Raw genomic sequence first — 19697 nt, 5'->3', positions numbered from 1 at the left:
GTCACAGCAGACAGTCATGACCGATGTGGACACCTCCATTAAATGCATTACATTATAACCAAGCACCAAAATATTAGATGAGGTTACTCACAGGGTACCCACAGGAACAGTTAATGATGTTTTCTAAACAATGTTTGGGAGGACCTTCAGGGGATGATTGACAGCTGTCACTCACCCTACTTCAGCTACCAAGCCAAACATGCTTATAATTAGCGTTCTAAACCAAGCATCCCGATAGGCAAGATAGTGAATGTCTCTAATAATCTGTAATTCACTGCTTTTCCTACTGTCATTCATGTATTTGTGTGTGTGTGTGTGTGTGTGTGTGCACGCGCACGTGTGTGTATGTGTTTTACTCCAACAGAAAGAGCGGTTTGTGAAACTTCTGGACCAGCTGCACAACTCTCTGCGCATTGACCTCTCCACATACCGGGTAACACACACACACACACACACACACACACACACACACACACAAACACATACTGTCTGTGTCTCTCTGGGTTACCCAGACGTGCCTTACCTTCCCATCTTCATCATATTTTCAGACCTAGCTGACATTTGGTGCCAATCTTGCATCAATAAACATTTCTTACACAAACAGTATGTTAGCCCATCTCAAAATAAAATGTCAGCAGTCCTTAGTCTGCAATCTTCCTCACGGTTCATCTCACCCTCTCCTGTATATATTTCTCTTCATCTCCTCCCCTCACCTCACCTTCCCTTCTCTCCTCTGCTACACTTCTCCTTTCCTGGCCTCTTATCTTCTCTCCTTTCTCCTACTCCTTCCTCCGTGCCTCTCTTCTCCTGACCACTCATCTTCTCTCTCTTTCTCTTTGCTTTCCTCTCCTTTTCTCTCCTCTCTTTTCCTCTCATCAATACCTCCTGTCCAACTCATCTTCCTCTCCTCTTTGTCTCATTCTTTTTCCCCTCCTCCTCCTCACTTCTGTCCTTCCTCTCCTCCCTCTCCTCCTCTCCTCCAGAATAACTTCCCAGCCAGCAGTAAGGACCGCCTGCAGGATCTCAAGTCCACTGTGGACCTGCTCACCAGCATCACCTTCTTCAGGATGAAGGTGAGCAAAACTCTTAACATACAACACACCTTTCAGAAATCTTTTTCTTTTTTAAAGTTTCAAATAATCGCCTAATATATTGCAAAACATGTATTTGTACCCATTGTTTTGTGTATTACCTGAAGTAGTTAGCTCTTCCATGTTTTAATAATGTTGCACCAGCCTGTTTGAAGAGACACCCATAACCCCTTGCACCCCCCCCCCCCCCCCCCCCCCCACATACAGGTGCAGGAGCTGCAGAGTCCCCCCAGAGCCAGTCAGGTGGTGCGGGACTGTGTGAGGGCGTGTCTCAACTCCACTTACGAGTACATCTTCAACAACTGCCAGGAGCTCTACAGCCGCCAGTATCCCCCCAACGACATGGTGAGGGCCCTATATGACTTCATAATCACGATTTTTATACACAGCAGATACCAAAGACCATGAATGGCATTGTTTAAGTACAAACTGTCCCATTGCAGTTTGTGTTGGTTAAGCGTGGTTCTCAAGGTTAGGGTTTCATCAGTGTGTGTCTTCATCATATGATCATTGTGTGCGATGTGTGTTCTGTGGATGCTGTAACTCTGTGTCTGTTTGTGTTCTGTGGATGCTGTAACTCTGTGTCTGTTTGTGTTCTGTGGATGCTGTAACTCTGTCTGTTTGTGTTCTGTGGATGCTGTAACTCTGTGTCTGTTTGTGTTCTGTGGATGCTGTAACTCTGTCTGTTTGTGTTCTGTGGATGCTGTAACTCTGTCTGTTTGTGTTCTGTGGATGCTGTAACTCTGTCTGTTTGTGTTCTGTGGATGCTGTAACTCTGTGTCTGTTTGTGTTCTTCTGTCCCATCAGAACAAAGAGCTTCCACTGGAGGAGCAGGGTCCCAGCATCAAGAACCTGGACTTCTGGCCCAAACTCATCACCCTCATCGTGTCCATCATCGAGGAGGACAAGAACTCCTACACGCCTGTTCTTAACCAGTCAGTACATTCCAGCCAACACACGCACACACACACACACACACACACACACACACACACACAGACACACACACACACACACACACACACACGCACACACACACACACACACATGTACAACCATGCACACTAACTCACTAATGTACTCTCTATCCATTCCTCTCTCTCTCTTACCCTTTCTTGCTCTTTCTCTCTATCTCTCATACACACACACACACACACACACACACACACACACACAATATGTACGGTATCTTATAATACAGTTTTAGCCTGATGAGATTGCAAAGAGTCTGTATTAAATTAGAGTGAGCAGCAGGTTTTCATTTGGAGTCCGGAACAGCCTCTATCCAATCCGTCTGACCTGGCCTCTGTGTCCTGCAGATTCCCACAGGAGCTTAATGTGGGGAAGCTGTGTGCTGATGTCATGTGGGTCCAGTTCTCCCAGGATATGAAGTACGCCATGGAGGGTAAGGCTCTACGTATTCAAACTATGGTATATTCACTGTGTGTGTGTGTGTGTGTGTGTCTTCAACTCAAAGGGTCCAGTTAATACACAGGTTGCCGAACCTCACAGTCAAGATAATTCCAGTCCACCTCTGTTCTGTCAGCCTACTGTCCTCCCATCCCCTCTGACTTTTTCACACTCTTGTTCTCTTTCTCTCTCTCTCTCTCTCTCTCTCTCTCTCTCTCTCTGTCCATCCCTTTCTCTCTCTCTACCTCTGGGTTTTACTCTCTCTGTCTTCCTTTCTCAGTTATGGATAACATTGACCACTACCTCTGGGATAGGGGTAAGACTGTAGTCCTGCACTATATGGAGTGACTGTTAGATCCTCCATGCACTGGTGTTTTGACGATGATATGTTATTTATTGTAGTCAGTTACTTTATTTAGGTGTAGAAATTCAGTTTGGTAGCTGGTTAGTTTATAGTGACAGTGACAAATGTAACTGCTTTGCTAATAATTAGTAGGTGGTACGTTGGTAGTCATGGCTGTTTTGTAGTTGATGGTAGTGACTGCTGTGTTGTTGTTTGGTTGTGTTACACCACTGGATTATGGGAAGGACACTGGGGAAGCTTGGACGTTTCCTACGGCTTTATCTATTCAGTTATCAGTTATCATCTTTCTTTCTTTCTTTCTGTCTTTCTCTACCATTCATCTTCATTTCTGCCATGATCCTTTTTTCCTCTCCCCATCCTCCTGCATGTTCTTCCTCTCCACCCCGTCGCTCTTCCAGCTCCATCTACCTTTCAGCGGCGCGGGCAGCATTTTTACGCCGGTAAGATCATTTCATCTCCATCCCACCCTGTTCCTCTCTGCTCAGGAACCACAAGTGAGATCTGTCTGTGATAGGGTTGTGTGTGTGTGTGTGTGTGTGTGTGTGTGTGTGTGTGGATGTGTGTGTGTTTGCTGGTACAGCTCTGATTTCTCTCTGATGGTACCAGCTGAAGCTCGCAGTTCCAGGAATAGCAAATGGCAGTCTTTTTAAAACCCAGCACGCTGTGTTAAGGGAGTGTGTGTGTGTGTGCGTGTGTGTGTATCTATGCATGTCACTTTGGAGGAAAGTTTGGCGCTGAAGTTTTACAGTACTTTTATTGGTTGCGTATTTTTCCCACTCCTCTGGTTTCTGTGCCTGGGGAGGGATGAGAAGCAAGGATCAGAGCCAAAGAAGTGAGAGAGCTAGGGAGAGCGAGAGAGAGAGAGAGAGAGAGAGAGAGAGAGAGAGAGAGAACAGAGAGAGAATGAGAGAGAGGAAGACGAAATAGAGAGAGTGAGAGATGCAGAGGAGGGAGAGAGAATGCGGGGAAAGGAAGAGAGTAGGGGCAGAGGAGAGGAAATGGACAATCTGTAGATGTACAGCAGGCTTTTCCACCCCCTGGAGGCATCTCTTGCGCTCTCTCTCTCTCTCTCTCTCTCTCTCTCTCTCTCTCTCTCTCTCTTTTTCCCTCTCTCTCTGTCTATCACTGTCTTTCCCCTTGATTATTATTCCTCTTCAGGGAACAAATCTGTCTGTCATTATTCCACATGGAGTTTTGCATAATTTTCCCAAGTCCTCAATATGCCCAGTACTGTAGTGCCACCTAGTTATAAAAAACAGATCCAATATGTAGCAATCTAAGCTATAAAATGACATTTTTCAGTTTTTCCTTGCTAACTGCATGTGTGCAGTATTTTTTTTCTTTTTCACAGCTGTAAAGAGCTGGTCATCCTCTAGCCACTTAATTTCTTTATGAAGCACACTTTACTGGGCTCTCAACCCAAGTTTCTCAGGTTTAAGTGGTTAAATCTCATTCTGAACAGTATTTTTATCCTCTAGCTGGAACGTTTTCCTGGAAACATCCCCACTTCAGAACTACACTCACACACTCACACACACACGTGCGCGCGTCACTTCATGAACACACCATGAAACATATACACGTGCACACACACACACACACACACACACACACACACACACACACATACACAAAAACTAATTTCCACTTTTCTTCTGTTCCTCCTCTTTACACACTCTCCTTTGACCTCCCCCCAGAGCACGAGAAGCATCGCCTGTGTAAGAGTGCCGACTACATGAACCTGCACTTTAAGGTCAAGTGGCTCTACAACGAGTACGTGAAGGACCTGCCCACCTTCAAAGGGGTCGTCCCCGACTACCCAGCGTGAGTGTCTGCTGAGAGGAGCCAACAGACATGGCGCCCTCGCTGGTTTTCTGTATTTAGTATCTGATGTCATTATCCCCTCTACTGTAAAGTTGTTTTCAAGGGTTTGTTTTGCTTCATAAATTGCTGTATTTTGTGGTGCATTTACAATAATGAAAAAGCTCTGATAACTGATAAAAACTGATAAAAGTGAAAAGTTGTGAAATACCCTCCAAACATTCGCTGTTCAAATTTACAGGCCCGTTGTGGCCATCAAGTGTGTGTGTGTGTGTGTGGGGGGGGGGGGGGGGGGGGGGGTGGATGTGTGTGGGTTTTGCCTTGAATGGGTGTGTTAAGCGTAAATAGGTGTAATTTCTACTCTCCTCAGGTACAGGCACATCATGCCTAATGAATTTAAATTTGATCAACACAATAAAAAGGAAGAGTTTTGTCAGTAGCACCCATGTCTGCATTCCGTTCCTTGTCCGTCGGTTTCCCTGAGAGCCAAGCTCTCCTCTCCACCCGACCCCCACCCCCACCCCCACCCCCACCCCCATACACACAAATACACACACACACCAAAATCTGTGCTGCTCCCAGCTTTTAAATATAGTTTCTGTGATGGTCTGGCATATGGAGATCATCAGAGGTGTGTTATCAACTCCGACAGAAGTGTGAAGATCGTCCGAACTGTGTACTCTTCTGAAGCAGATCTGTGTGTGTGGGGTTTTTGCTGCAGGTGGTTCCAGCAGTTTGTTCTGCAGTGGCTGGATGAGAATGAGGAGGTCTCCATGGAGTTCATGCACGGAGCGCTGGAGAGGGACAAGAAAGACGGGGTGAGTGACAGTGAGGTCAAAGGTCACATGTCAATCTCCCTGCTGCCTTTATTACCACACTCGCATTCCATGGCCATCATGAGATGCTTTATCCCTTAGCAACCCACTGTAACATTGAGGTGATACCTTCCTAATAGGCTTATATTTGTCTGAGTTAGGACACAGTGTTTGTATAATTGTGTTCATATTATGTATTTATCATCTTTGAAATCGTATCTATCTCTGTGCCTCACTGTACCTGTATGTTTGTCTAGTTTGGGTCTGTTTGTTTCTATCTGTGTTTGTTGTTTCTATCTATGTTCAAATGTACGCAATATAGCATGAGTAAGAGTTGGGGATGGTAAAGGATCGCATATCGCTGGGATTCGACCACAGGTAATAAGGTCATACTCCAAAGAACACGAGAGGAACTAACTCTGTATCCTCTAACAGTTCCAGCAGATGTCTGAACACGCTCTGTTCTCCTGTTCGGTGGTGGACATCTTCACTCAGCTCAACCAGAGCTTTGAGATCATCAAGAAGCTAGAGTGCCCAGACCCTAAAGTCCTGGCCCTTTACAGCCGCCGATTCGCCAAGGTAAAGCACACATGCATGACCGACAGGAGGAGAAACCAATCACATGAGCCATAGGTCCCTTGTGTTCAAATGTGTTTTTAAATTATTCTTAAGTTTCCTATGTTAAATTGCTTCACTATCGCGTTCAAGCCACAGCTAAGGCCTACACTGGCACCGTGATAATATTTCTAAATACCAATTTCATTTGTGAAAAAAAGGCCTCAATGTGTGTGAGGTAGGTTATACTCTTTACGTAAGTTCTATTCCTAATAGTATGAACTAATATTGATACATTGTGGATTACTCTAGTGAATTTGTGTATGGCTGTGGTGAAGACCCCTTGAACAGAAGTTAGCATGGACTGCTAACACCACTTTATGGGCCTTAGGCTCTTATAAAGCCAATGGACACCAATAGGCCAGCTCACTAAAAAGTCCCCTAACAAACTCCACAGACCATTTTCATTTACAGAAAGCAAACATCAAGCGGGGCCCGCCTCAGTGATTTGAAGTTTTCTAGAATAGGTGGTCATTTGTTCAGTGAAAATTACTTTTCAGTGGCAGAGCTGGCAGAGAGGGGAGACGTATATATTTGTCTGAGAACTCGATATGTTCTCATTAAACTGAAAGAGCCCTAATGCTACTCTATCCGTCACACCACAGCTCCGTCTATCCCAGGGGCTGGCTAGGCACAGTGTGTGTGTGTGTGTGTGTGTGTGTGTGTGTGTGTGTGTGTGTGTGTGTGTGTGTGTGTGTGTGTGTGTGTGTGTGTGTGTGTGTGTGTGTGTGTGTGTGTGTGTGTGTGTGTGTGTGTGTGTTCTCTCCCCCCTCTCTGCATAAATGAAACACTCCCTCTGGTATAATCAGAAAGACCAGGGAGAGCTCAATGGGCTTTCTTCCCGTAGCTGCTTAAAGCGTGGCTGGATGGGGTAGAGGAGTTTACTGGGTGGCTTCCTTTTACTGTTGCGTCTTCTGCTGAAGAGTAAAACAGGATTCCGTCTATTGTCATTATTCCCCTGTGAATTACAAGATATCAGAGTATCGCTATCATTCCCTTTTGGAAAGTATTTTTCATGTTGTGTAATCATTTTTACATGTAATACTTTTTTTCCCAGACTATTTCCAAAGTCCTGCTGCAGTACTGTTCCATTTTGACCAAGAGCTTCCCATCTTACTGTGACAAAGAGAAGATAGTAAGTGCTTATCTCCCTAAAAGCTCTTACATTTTTACAAGCTTTATATATTAAATGGATATAGAATAATTTGGGTTTATTATTTGATTTTAACCCACTCTGCATTAATGTGATCTCATTCATATCTGTCTTTCACTCTCTTCTCCCTCTTTGTGCCTCCTCACTCTCTCTGTCTCTCTCCCTATTCTCTCTGTTCTTAATCTCTCTCTCTCTCTCTCTCTCTCTCTCTCTCTCTCTCTCTCTCTCTCTCTCTCTCTCTCTCTCTCTCTCTCTCTGTCTGTAGCCCTGTGTGCTCCTGAACAACGTTCAGCAGCTGCGGATCCAGCTCGAGAGGATGTTTGAGTCCATGGGAGCGAAGCAGGTAGGGCTCAGAGACACAGACACCTACACTTGGGCTCAGAGACACAGACACCTACACTTGGTCAGACTCTAAGGATGTCCTGCTACTCGCAAATGCAAATCTCTGAAAAGGCGGCTGTTTAAGGTGGTATGGAACAAGGAAAAAGAGCTTTCGTTGGCGCCTCCTTAATTTCTTTCACCAACAACTTTCATTGTTGAATGATGGAGAAATGCCACCACACTGGCATAGGTAGTCTTTCTGTGACACTTGTAAAATGCTTTAATAATCGGACTTCTGCTTCTCTCTGTCAGACTGCCACAATGGAGGCCATGGTACGGCTCAACAGTAGTACAGCATAGCAGCTGAGGAGTGGTAGAGAATCTCCAGGATATTGTAGCATGTAGTATGTAGCATATGGCCATTAGTCTATCTTCTGTGTTGGTGAACCGGGAATATCTAGTCTAGTCTCAGACTAGTGTTTCCGTAGTAGTTTCATTCAGTCTTTGTCACAGAACAAAAAGAATGGATCATAAATATTCTCATTGTTGTGCTAAGCTGCTGTAGTTTCTGCTCTACACCATTCCCTAGTTGGTGTAGATGTTAGTTAGGCTTGCCTTGATCGTTTGCATGTAGAAAACATAGAGGAGAAACTGCTTGGGTAACTTTGAAGGATGTGACTTTCATGTATTTTGCTCTTCTTCCTGTTAAAGAACGAGGAAGAAGTGGAAGAGGAAGAGGAGGAAGGAGAGGTGGGTGTGCGAGAGGAAAGGAATTAGCCATTTTCAGTTAGCCATTAGGTAGAGTTAGCCTCTCTCAGACTATTAGCTGTAGATATTAGAAGTGTCCCGTACATTCTGTGAGTGACCTATAAATGGCCTCAGTAAAAGGTTATACTAGAGCACAGTGTCACAGAAGCTATTTGTTTGTATTATTGTTTGTAAAAATGATCTCCCCTATCCTCCTCTATGGTTATCAGGTCATTTCAAGCAATGAGAAAGATGTTGGAGAGGTAGGTGACGCATAGAGCTTTACAAAATGCAAACCATATTCGTAGATATTTGCCATAGACTCAACTTTTAGTGTAGACTACAGTCAAGCTAGTTTTAGCAGCCGGTTAGTTTGTGTGTGCAGTTTGTTGTGCCCTAAGAAAAAACTTGTTTTTTGATTGAGAGGCCAAGACACTGGTGTTTCATCGAGTCTTTTTGAGGTCAGCATTCTCACTCATTGAAACAGTCGCAGAAAATGAAAAGGCCCTCGTTCATGAAGGTTCCTTTGTACCACCACGAGACGACAATGGCGGTTTGAAACGTGTCGTTTTGTAAATGACCTGTCGCCTTTGCTCTGTATGATCCTACTGCTACTGTAAGTGAGACGAAGGATCTCAGTTGAAAGTTCTGGGATCCCAGCTGTGTTGAGGACGTTGCAGAGAGAAAGCATATGAAGAGAGAAAACGGGATTAATGAGTTTCACCCATTTAATGCAAATTCATTCAACCGGGTCTTTATTCGTTTGTTGTAAGCTAGTTTGTTTCTTTTATAAACATGTTTTTGTGATCCATGTTGTAATCTCTGTGTGGTCATGGAAGACATCTGACATCCTACTTATGGTCAACAGTTGAGGTGTTTGTGAAGGAGGTAGCCCTTCTGTGCAACTGAATCCACGGTTAATAACATACCAAAATATTACCTATGTCCATTACCTATGCTCAAAATATTACCATATGTTATTTTTAGGTGTATTGTCTCAAGGTAAAGCTGAGGAGATTTCTTTCTGAATAATTTTTTTGGCTTCAATTCCCTAACAAAGCCCAAGTCCCTTTATTTGTCCATAGCCCATTCTTACACAGAAAATTGTAATACTAATCAATACAAATCAATACTAATCGATATAAGTGGTCATTTATGGATGAAAAAATATGAGACATGTACAATACACATGCCCTTCATGAAGTTGGCAGAACGTGATTCCCAGTGAAATGGAATGTACAAATATCCATTCCGAATGGTTCTTCTCCCTTTTAACAACACCTGGCTACTGTTTTATTTTTTATTTTTTAGAACTCCAACATGATAGGATTTGAGGTATGTGGGTGAGGCAGGGGCATAGCACTATGCTCATGTATGTCCACATACATGGATGTATACGCCCAACTATTACTGATGCATTTGTCCCTTCATATCTGGGCTGACCTCCAGGACGTTGAGTTATTCAGTGTTCCCTCCATTTATATAGTCACTTCACGTCATGCATACTAAGTGATATTATTGCAATAGTTAATCTTGATGAAAACTACATTGTTAATGGTCCTTGAATCTCTTTCCCAAGATATTTTAATTTTTTACTATCCAAAGATGATGAGTTCAAGGGTACCTTTTGGACAGGTCTTTTTCATGTTGTTTTATGGGTTTTTGTTGTTGTTTTTTGTCTTTTTGTCTTCCCCTCCATTTGTTTTTTTCCCCCAAGCTGGAAGAGGAGGAGGAGGAGGAGGAAGAGGAGATGGGGGAGGTGGTAGAGGAGGGACAGGAGGTTGGTTTGGGGTGGGGAGATGGTGGAGAGAAGGTGGAGTTGGGGATTTTGGGTTTATTGTTGTCCTTTCACACCACTTATTCATCCATATTGTGCTACTTCCTGTGACATCACAGTGATATCAATGGTCCCTCAGTCCCTTTCATTGTGACCAGTGGTGAAGTGTTCATTGGTGTTTTTTTTTCAGATATGTTGGAGATTGAAACATTTGGGGTTGTCTGTGAGTGGTTGTGAGAGATGTGTGAGATGTTTGGAAGTGGTTATGAGATGCCTGAGAGAAGTACGTGAGATGCCTGGGAGACGTGTGTGATGAGTTCACGAGTGGTTGTTGTGAGATGGGGGTGAGAGCTGGTGAGCTGTTTTGGTGAGTGGTTGTGAGCAAACATGAGATGAGATTTTTGTGAATAATTGTGGGATTTGTCTTTGTAAGCGGTTATGAAACATTTGTGAGTTGCACATGAGCTGTATTTAGTCTTTGAGAGAACTTTGTTCTCTCGCCATCAACCTTCATGACTTTCCCTTTGACGTTTGGCTCTCAATCCAAGAACTTGTTTCTCATACTCTCCCTAGCCACAGAGTGGACACACTCCAACTCCTCTCATTGTCATAGCTCTTCCTGTTTCTGCTCCTCTCAGTGTCATAGCTTTTCCTGTTCTTGCCCTCAGTGAGCTCACAGCACAGAATCCATTGAAATAGCAAAAAAGTAGACTGGACATTGTAATTATCAGCAGTAGTTGTGCTTTATTGTGTTTTATTTGGTACTGGGTCATTCCAAGACTGTTAAGTTCTGAACACACAGCTGTCATCTATTCTATTGTCAACTCATTACACATCAGATGTTAGAAAATCTGAGCTTGATGTCTCAGTTTGGACTGTGCTGAGGGCTCTTCTGAAACGCCATGGTGAAAATGGCCACACCTCTAAATGACCTCATCCATTCAACTCCGTACAGTGTGTTGATGTCCTCTCTCTGATAGATTCCTTTTGTTTAATCTCTCTCTTCTTTTGTGTGCCCGTTTGGAATCTACAGCCTGACAAAGAAAAGGTGGGTTTGTTGATGGGCCATACACGTTCTCTGATGTTCCTGGCGATCATTTGTGAAATTGCTCTTGCTGGTTTCAGTGATGTTTCCACACACTCACACACACACTCACACACACACACACACACACACACACACACACACACACACACACACACCTCTTCCCATCCATTGCAGCACCAGGGACACAATCCCTCACTTATTCATCCTAACACATCCCTGGCGTACGGAGGCCTTGTGATGTATGGCATGACCTTGAGTGTTTGTGTGATAACTTGTCATAAAGTCAGCCTCACTGTCCTCCCAATCAGATACTCCTCTGATTCTGATTCCATTCCTCCTCCAATCACGAGACCTTTTGACCTACTATGACTTGCATTCCAGCTCTTTCTCTGACACACACACACACACACACACACACACACACACACACACACACACAGAAAGAGAGAGAGAGCACAACATTCTCTTTCTCTCTTACGCATACACACACTCACATTCGCTTCTCATTTTCTTTGTTTCTGTCACTGACACACACGCACACACACACACAAACAAATGTGAACACATACTCTCTCGCTTTTCCTTCTTCCCTCTGCTCACACACACATACACACACACTCCCTGTCTCTTTCCCTCCCTCCCTCTGCGCTCTCTCTCTCTCCCTCCCTCTGCTCTCTCTCTCGCTCTCTCTCTCTCTCGTTCTCTCTCTCTCTCGTTCTCTCTCTCTCTCTCTCTCTCTCTCTCTCTCTCTCCCTTCCCAGTGTAGAAATGTACTCCCCCACCCCCAGTCACTAGAGTGAGTGGTTCATCCAGTCAGACACAGAGTTCATGACACAGCCTTAACTCACCCCCTGGCCTGGATAGCACTTGGCCTCTGCTAAGCTAACAGCCCCTTTCTTTTCAAAAACAGTTTACATTTAGTCACGACTGGTATTCATTTTGTCCCTTTTCTTTTGCCTTTTTTGTTTGCCATAGACTGACAAAGAGAAGGTGGGTTTTTAATATCATCATCACCATCATCATCATTATTATATATTATATGCACAGTATACTCCTATGTGTTTGTTCTACACTTCCATTATTGTCTTTTTATTTTGTCATTTTTAAAGTAAAGCTAGATAGATGTTCATATAAAATGTAGGCAGAGGGCCTAATACATTTTCATGCCATGTGCATTTGAACAGTGGCAGTTTACCTATGTGAGGATGAGTAGCAGGCTTGTTACGTGTTAGTAATGCTGTTGTTTTCTTAAACATTCCTCCACACTCAGTTGGCTGCCCCAGAGGAGAAGGTGTGTAAATGAGTGTGCATTGTGTCGTGGTCTCACAAATCTTTCAAATGAAACCTGAGATTCATTTAAATGGGCTGTATTAGCAATAGCTAATAGACTGAGTTAGGATGTCTGAACTGTGACTAATAGAGACTTACTTTATCAGAAAAGGATTTAATTACCAGATAAACAACATATTGTAAATCTAATCCGTTTAAAGCACTGTTTCTCACTATGATATACGCTCTTGTTTAGTCGGTAAACAGTATGACTGGGCGGTGATGAAGAATAGTAAAATGACTTGCTTTTCCCTTTATGTGGAATTTTGTGTGTGTGTGTGTGTGTGTGTGTGTGTGTGTGTGTGTGTGTGTGTGTGTGTGTGTGTGTGTGTGTGTGTGTGTGTGTGTGTGTGTGTGTGTGTGTGTGTGTGTGTGTGTGTGTGTGTGTGTGTGTGCTGGGATGGGGGGGGGGGGGGGTGTGCCCCTGTGTATATAGACTAAAAGGCACAACAGAGGCTGTATTTCCTGAGGTTACTCAGGAAGAACAAATTAAAAAAAAGTTAGTGTCCTTTTACCGCTGCTCTGTGGAGTCAGTGCTAAGCTATGGCATCTCGCTGTGGTTTGCCAGCTGCACGGCAGCAGAAAGAAAGGTACTCCAGAGGGTCATTAACACAGCGCAAAAAGTAATTGGCTGCTCTCTTCCACCTCTTGAGGACATTTATAAAACACGCTGCCTCAGAAAAGCCCACAGTATCCTCAGAGACTCAACACACCCTGGTTACCACCTATTTGAACTGTTGCCCTCAGGGAGACGCTTTAGGACCATCATAGCAAAAACAGACAGGCTGAGAAACAGCTTCTATCCCAGAGCCATCATAGCACTTAACAATGCACAAAACTGACCTGTATTTGTCTCTCTGTTGTGTTATATGTCTTGTGTTTTTATAGTGTAAATATGTATATATATATGTTCAATCTATATTTTTATTGTTTTTGTGTCTGAGAGCTGCTACCTCAATTTCGTTGTACTTGTGCAATGACAAATAAATATATTCTATTCTATTCTATTCTAATACATTATCAATTGAACAATAGCATTTCTACCGCTTGAGATTTGAACTTGGCATCATCAGTCTTCAGTCCTCCCCCTCCCCCTCCCCCACAACCCCGTAGCAAATGTAGACGTTTCTTCTGAACCCCTCACCACTAAGCACCACTCCCTTTCTCACGCCCACCTCTGTGTCTGTCTCTGTTTCTCCTCTGAAAGCCTGAAAAGACAGATAAAGACAAGAAGGTGAGTTGGGAAACCAGTGAGATGACAGATGTGGAGGAGTGGTGGGTTGGTGACATTTTCTCAATCAGTTATTGGTGATGGATGGTTACTCAACCAAGCTCACTGACATATATGCACATGCATACAGACTCGCACGCACTCACGCACACGCACACGCACACACACACATACTCATACATACACTCATCCACTTACACTAACAAAGCCCTCTCTCTGGCAAAACATACACACAGAAATGCTCTCACTTGTTATGTCCATCTTTTTCTCACGTTCTCTCGCTGTCTCTGGCTCTCACACACATACCTTCACTGTCTCTTTATCCCCCCACCCCCACACACACATACACACACACACACACACACACACACACACACACACACACACACACATCTAGCTCTCCTCTTCCCCTCCCCTCTCTCCTCTCCCCTCCTCCTCTCCTCCTCCTGTTCTCTGTGCGATGTTTAATCTTCCCTAATGGAGCCGGTGTAGACGTCTCTGTCTGTGGCGCTCCGTGAGCCGTCGCTCCTCAGGAACATTAGCTTAATTAGCCGAGCGCCAGTCCCATTAGCCTGCCGAGCCTCTGGCCTGGGCCGAGCTCGGCCACACACACTCAAACTCACACACTCACACTCTCTCTCTCTCACACTCACACACATACACACTTGCACTCATGCACGCACGCACACATGCACACACACACACACAGATAGAGGCAGATGCAGGGAGGGATGGAGAGGGCTGTCCAAGCCAAGTGGTCAAGCTTTGTCAGTGCATTAAGAGGAGGAGGCTCCTGTCCTTGGTTCTCCTCCTCTCCTCTCCTCCCTTCCTTTCTTTTTCTTTTCTTTTCTTACCACCCACTCTCTCTGTTCCTTTCTTTTTTTTGCCACTCTCTTCCTTCTGAACCTCTCTCGATTTATTCTTACTTTAAGAGTAATGGGCCCATCTCTCTCTTTCTCCATGCCCTCTCTTATTCTCTCTCTCTCTCTCTCTCTCTCTCTCTCTCTCTCTCTCTCTCTCTCTCTGTGTGTGTGCCTTAAAAATCATTACATTAACTGTACTACTGCGATTAATGTATATAAGATTCTTTGTTTTTAAAAATCATGTCCATAGTCAGTTATAGGCCAGGCTTTTGTTGTTTGGCACCAAGGTGTCTGCACATGTGTGACTTGATCATCTTGGACAGGGTTTCAAAATACAGTTTGACTGCTGGTCCGTTCTGAGTGTGCTGTAGCCCGCTGCCCTTATTCTGCACTGAGAACAGAATACACTTTCTGATTGGATGAGCTGTGTGTGCGCTCAAGAGCCTCCAGGGCCACTCTAGAGTGAGATGACGTGAAGTGAAGAGTTGAGTGTGGCTATGTCTGCAAGTGTGTGTGTGTGTGTGTGTGTGTGTGTGTGTGTGTGTGTGTGCACGCTCATCTCTGTAAAGCTATTAAATCTTTGTCCATTTAATCTGCTCTCCCTTAAGGTGGGACCCAGCAGTAAACAGGTGGGTTTACCAATCTGTGTGAGTGCGTGTGCGTGTGCGTGCGTGTGTGTGTGTGTGTTTTGGAGAGGGAGTGAAAGAGAAGTACATCATAGAGACGTAACATTTTTATGTCTAACTACAACACTGAAGCGACACTCCAACCCAGTAGATCTCTGTGTGTGGTTTTGTATTGTTCTCTCTCCCATCTTCACATTTATCTCTATAATATTTACCTCTGCAGTCATGTTGAATGGAAAGTTTGAAAGATGCTATCCTTGTGGCTCTGTGTGGTTTCCATAGCAATGCTATATTTATACTGACTGACATTGAAAACGTTTTGTACAAAGTTTGGTCGATTTATAGAATCCAGGAACAAAGTAAACAAGTACTGATGTGCATTCTGTCTGTTGGTCTCTGTGTGGTTATTTACAGTTGGACATAGAGGCCAGTGACCTTCTGAACGAACTGCAGGTCAAGCTCAACAACGTGCTGGATGAGTTGAGCACCATGTTTGGAAACACGTAAGTAAACACACACACACACACACACACACACACACACACACACACACACACAGACAGATATTCACACACACACACAGCCCGATACTCATAAGCACATACATATTTGTATACAAACCTTCTTGGATATCAAATGCTGATGATTTGATTGCATTGGTAATGCTTGTGGTATTGTTTATTTCTTAGTTTTCAGATGTGGAGGATTTTTAGTTTCGGTTTCATGATCCATGATGGCAATGGTGTGTGTGTGTGTGTGTGTGTGTGTGTGTGTGTGTGTGTGTGTGTCTATATATGTGCATGTCCACGTGTGTATCCTCAGGTTCCAGAATCGTATAGATGAATGCATGCGTCAGATGGCTGGCCTGCTGTACCAAATCAAAGGCACAGTGACCGCCAACAGCCGCAACACGGTGGAGGCTGACTCTGACAACATGCTGCGGCCGCTCATGGACTTCCTGGACGGAAAGTGAGTCGAGCATCCCCTTCTCTCTCCTCCATCCATGCTGCCTCTCCATTGTGTGCACTTACATGGATTTGAGTTTCCCGGTTATGATAAGGTTTTTGAAGTGTCCCATTTTTCTGTTTGCCCATGTAAACATCATATCCCGTCCCATCATATTAAGAACCCGGATGAGCCCTTTCCTCTTCATCATCTCTCATCTTCCTCTTCCGCTCCACCTTTTTACTCCTTTCTCTCCTCACCCACCTCTGCTCTTCATCCTCTGCTTTGGTCTCTCCAGCTCATCCTCTCCCTCCTCTGCTCTTCCTCTGACTTATTGGGAATGCCTGCTCCTGCCTATTTGGTCTTAACCCCTAGACTGCTTGGTACTCTCACCACCCTCCGATGTTATTACCAAACATCTGCCCCTTCTTGGCCACCCTTACCCACATTCCAAACCCCATAGGACTTTTGACTAAAATAATCTAGTTGATCAAACCTGGTAGGGAAGGAAGGGGATGGTGTTAATGAGTAGAGTTTGCATTGAAACAGATGGTATTTAAGAGGGCTGAGACTAAGCTGGTTGCTCATGTCTGTGTTGCTCATCGTGTGTGTGTGTGTGTGATGTGTAGGCTGACCCTGTTTGCTGCGGTGTGTGAGAAGACTGTGTTGAAGAGGGTTCTGAAGGAGCTCTGGAGGATCGTCATGAACTGTCTTGAGAAGACCATCGTCCTGCCTCAGGGCAATGACACCTTTGTAAGACTCCTTCTTTCTTGACCCCGCCCTTCTCTCTGTCTCTCTCTCTCTTTTTCTATTCTCTCACATACTTTAAACTCCTATTTCTTAATTCTCCTTTTTGAAATCATCTAATTCCCTCTTGTCTTTAGAGAGAACATTTGTAGATGTCCTTTAGTTATAATTTCATTTGATGAGCCCTTGAAGTGATGCCCTTGGTATTGTGCATATATACCCTCTCTCTCTTTCTCTTTCTCTTTCTCTCACCCTCTCTCTCTCTCTCTTTCTCTCAGCCTCTCTCTCTTTTTCTTTCTCTTTCTTTCTCTCTTTCTGTCTCTCTCATTTTCTCTCTCTTTCTCTCTCTCTCTCTTTATTTATCTTTCTCTCTGTCTCTCTCTCTGTCTCTCTCTGTCACTCACACACACACACACACACTTGCTCATATGTGTGCGCCATCAGGCACACACATACACACACACACACACACACACACACACACACACACACACAGACACACACACACACACACACACACACACACACACAGACATGTATGTGATATGAACACATACTCAAACTTATACTAACACTCAGAAGCATACACATAAACACATCATCACAAAAACCGACACACACACACACACACACACACACACACAGAGCGCTACTCCTACTCCCTCTCATTGAGTGTGTGTCTGATCGTCTCTCCAGGGAGCTCAGATCCTCTCGGCAGCCAAAGAGCTCGGCCAGCTCTCCAAACTCAAGGTACGTATGCACCCCGCTGCCTCCCCTCCTACCCACAACACTTCAGCCCATAAAAGCCTCCTCGCCGCCTTCATCCAACCTCATTAAACAATACAAGCAAACTGCAGAGAGCCTGGGGTGTATTAGTTCCACATCAAGGCTTATTGCTGTCTGTAGATTGGGGGCTAGGCCATGCTGAGGTTAGGTAGAGACAGACTGGTGTGCAAACCACAGCAACACCACAGCCAATTGGGGGGGGTTGGCACAAAAAAAGAAAGCAGTCAAACTATGTCAGCTTTCACAGACATGTTCATGCTCTGTAGAGAAACACTTTATGACTGTCATACAGTACACTCCTCCCTATTGTGATGTTGTTTGCCAGTGGTGTTCGTGTAGGAAGTGTTATTCTGAAGAAGTTTGATTCTGTGTTTATGAATGAGACCTGTCTTGTCCTGACACCCTGCTCCGACTGCTGTTTCAGGAACACATGGTATCTGGAGAGGCCAGAAGCCTCACACCCAAACAGTGCGCTGTTATGGATGTGGGTCTGGAGACCATAAAGGTGACTGCACATGGATACTACTACCCAGATAAAAGTTGACAGCCAAGATTTATTGATATATCATAATATACATTATTCATCAATGTGTCTTTTTGTCTACTTTTGTTATAAATGGGTGCGCTGAATGCATTTGAGAGAAGGCAGCTATCATTTTTCTTTTTCTTTGTTCTTTTTCTTTATTGTATCTTTCTCTCTCTCTCTCTCTCTCTCTCTCTCTCTCTCTCTCTCTCTCTGACACTCTGACACTCTCTCTGTCTCTCTCTTCCCTTCTCTGTCCTCCAGCAATACTTCCATGCGGGTGGGAATGGACTGAAGAGGGCCTTCCTGGAGAAGAGCGCTGAGCTGTCCTCCCTCCGCCATGCCCTCTCCCTCTACACACAGACCACCGACACACTCATCAAGACCTTCGTCACCACACAACATGCGCAGGGTACTCTTTTACCCTTTCTTCCTCTGTTAACGGTTATCTTCTTGTGTCATGGAAATGGAAACAGCAATATTCATTTCCAAATATAAGCACACACACATACAGCAAGCACACACTAAACTACACTTCTCAGATATCCATGTCATATCATCCAGACCTCCACTAGAGGGAGTATCTGACATATGCTTGCATTCCTCCTTTTTCCGACTCTTCTGCTCAAACTGCTTGCTGTCTTCTGGTCTTCATGCAGTCTTGTCTGTGGGGGTGTGGGTGTGTGTGTGTGGGTGGGGGGGTGTGGGTGGCGGTGTGTGTGTGTGTGTGTGTGTGTGTGTGTGTGTGTGTGTCTGCTTCTGCTTCTCTACTCTAATCTTTTTATTTGTGTGTTCCTGTGACTGTCTCCTGTCTTCTTCTCTTCACCTCTGCTCTCTCACCAGTGCACAATGGCAAGGGTATCAGGATCACTCCTAGTGAGAAAACACAGCCCAGCAGGGGTAGGTGTGACCGGACCTCACCCAGAATCAACCTCGCATCCCGAGAGCACTGAACCACTTTTCATTTTTTGAGAAATTTTTCTTTAAAAAGACTTTAAATAGACTAAGTATCGTCATACAAAAGTTTGTGTGAATTCCCAAGACTGGGACTAGTCAGGATATTTCTCAGAATGGGTTAGTCTGCTCCCCTGCTCTTTCAAATGGTTTCGTTCACCACATCAAATTTGACTTCTGACAAAGCGAACTCTCGAGGCTGTAACCAAGTGGCTCGAGTTAAGATGATAAATGTTTTGGTGCACATTTCTTCATAGTCCTTGAATTTGACGTTCCTGAAAATGTGAAATACCATCCCTCCGTCCCTGTGTTTCCGATATACTTTTGGAGTTGCTTTCTCCAAAAACCTAAATATTAAATAAGAGTGGATTTCTCTGCCCTTTTTCTTTTCCCAAACCATCGCTTGACTTTACTGTTTATTTGGTTCATTGACTTGCCTCTCTAGCTCCAGTCCTCTCTGTCCTCTCACTATATTGTTTCACCGTGTTCGTGTCATTATCACATGGTGACGTTTTAACTCCCATCTCTTTA

The 19697-nt window shown here is 44.4% G+C and overlaps 1 protein-coding gene across 2 annotated transcripts in view; it reads left to right on the top strand.

Moving 5' to 3' along the window:
* unc13bb (unc-13 homolog Bb (C. elegans)) overlaps positions 1 to 19697 on the top strand; it is a 97148-nt gene that overhangs the window by 72621 nt on the left and 4830 nt on the right. The window contains exons 14-40 of one of the 2 annotated variants that reach the window (XM_031577627.2): positions 365 to 433; positions 984 to 1073; positions 1299 to 1436; positions 1899 to 2026; positions 2411 to 2496; positions 2782 to 2817; positions 3264 to 3305; positions 4563 to 4689; positions 5408 to 5504; positions 5937 to 6080; positions 7174 to 7251; positions 7535 to 7612; positions 7903 to 7923; positions 8302 to 8340; positions 8568 to 8600; positions 11148 to 11162; positions 12138 to 12152; positions 12433 to 12453; positions 13699 to 13725; positions 15194 to 15214; positions 15626 to 15714; positions 16034 to 16180; positions 16786 to 16909; positions 17600 to 17653; positions 18114 to 18194; positions 18477 to 18624; positions 19056 to 19112. In XM_031577627.2, the coding sequence (XP_031433487.2) occupies positions 365 to 433; positions 984 to 1073; positions 1299 to 1436; positions 1899 to 2026; positions 2411 to 2496; positions 2782 to 2817; positions 3264 to 3305; positions 4563 to 4689; positions 5408 to 5504; positions 5937 to 6080; positions 7174 to 7251; positions 7535 to 7612; positions 7903 to 7923; positions 8302 to 8340; positions 8568 to 8600; positions 11148 to 11162; positions 12138 to 12152; positions 12433 to 12453; positions 13699 to 13725; positions 15194 to 15214; positions 15626 to 15714; positions 16034 to 16180; positions 16786 to 16909; positions 17600 to 17653; positions 18114 to 18194; positions 18477 to 18624; positions 19056 to 19112 (2005 nt within the window). The remainder of the gene's footprint in view (positions 1 to 364; positions 434 to 983; positions 1074 to 1298; positions 1437 to 1898; positions 2027 to 2410; positions 2497 to 2781; positions 2818 to 3263; positions 3306 to 4562; positions 4690 to 5407; positions 5505 to 5936; positions 6081 to 7173; positions 7252 to 7534; positions 7613 to 7902; positions 7924 to 8301; positions 8341 to 8567; positions 8601 to 11147; positions 11163 to 12137; positions 12153 to 12432; positions 12454 to 13698; positions 13726 to 15193; positions 15215 to 15625; positions 15715 to 16033; positions 16181 to 16785; positions 16910 to 17599; positions 17654 to 18113; positions 18195 to 18476; positions 18625 to 19055; positions 19113 to 19697) is intronic. The other variant, XM_042709326.1, reaches the window with a different exon arrangement.

Source organism: Clupea harengus, chromosome 12 (assembly GCF_900700415.2).
Source record: "Clupea harengus chromosome 12, Ch_v2.0.2, whole genome shotgun sequence".
Classification (NCBI taxonomy): Eukaryota; Metazoa; Chordata; class Actinopteri; order Clupeiformes; family Clupeidae; genus Clupea; species Clupea harengus.
This window is presented reverse-complemented; position numbering and strand designations above follow the sequence as displayed.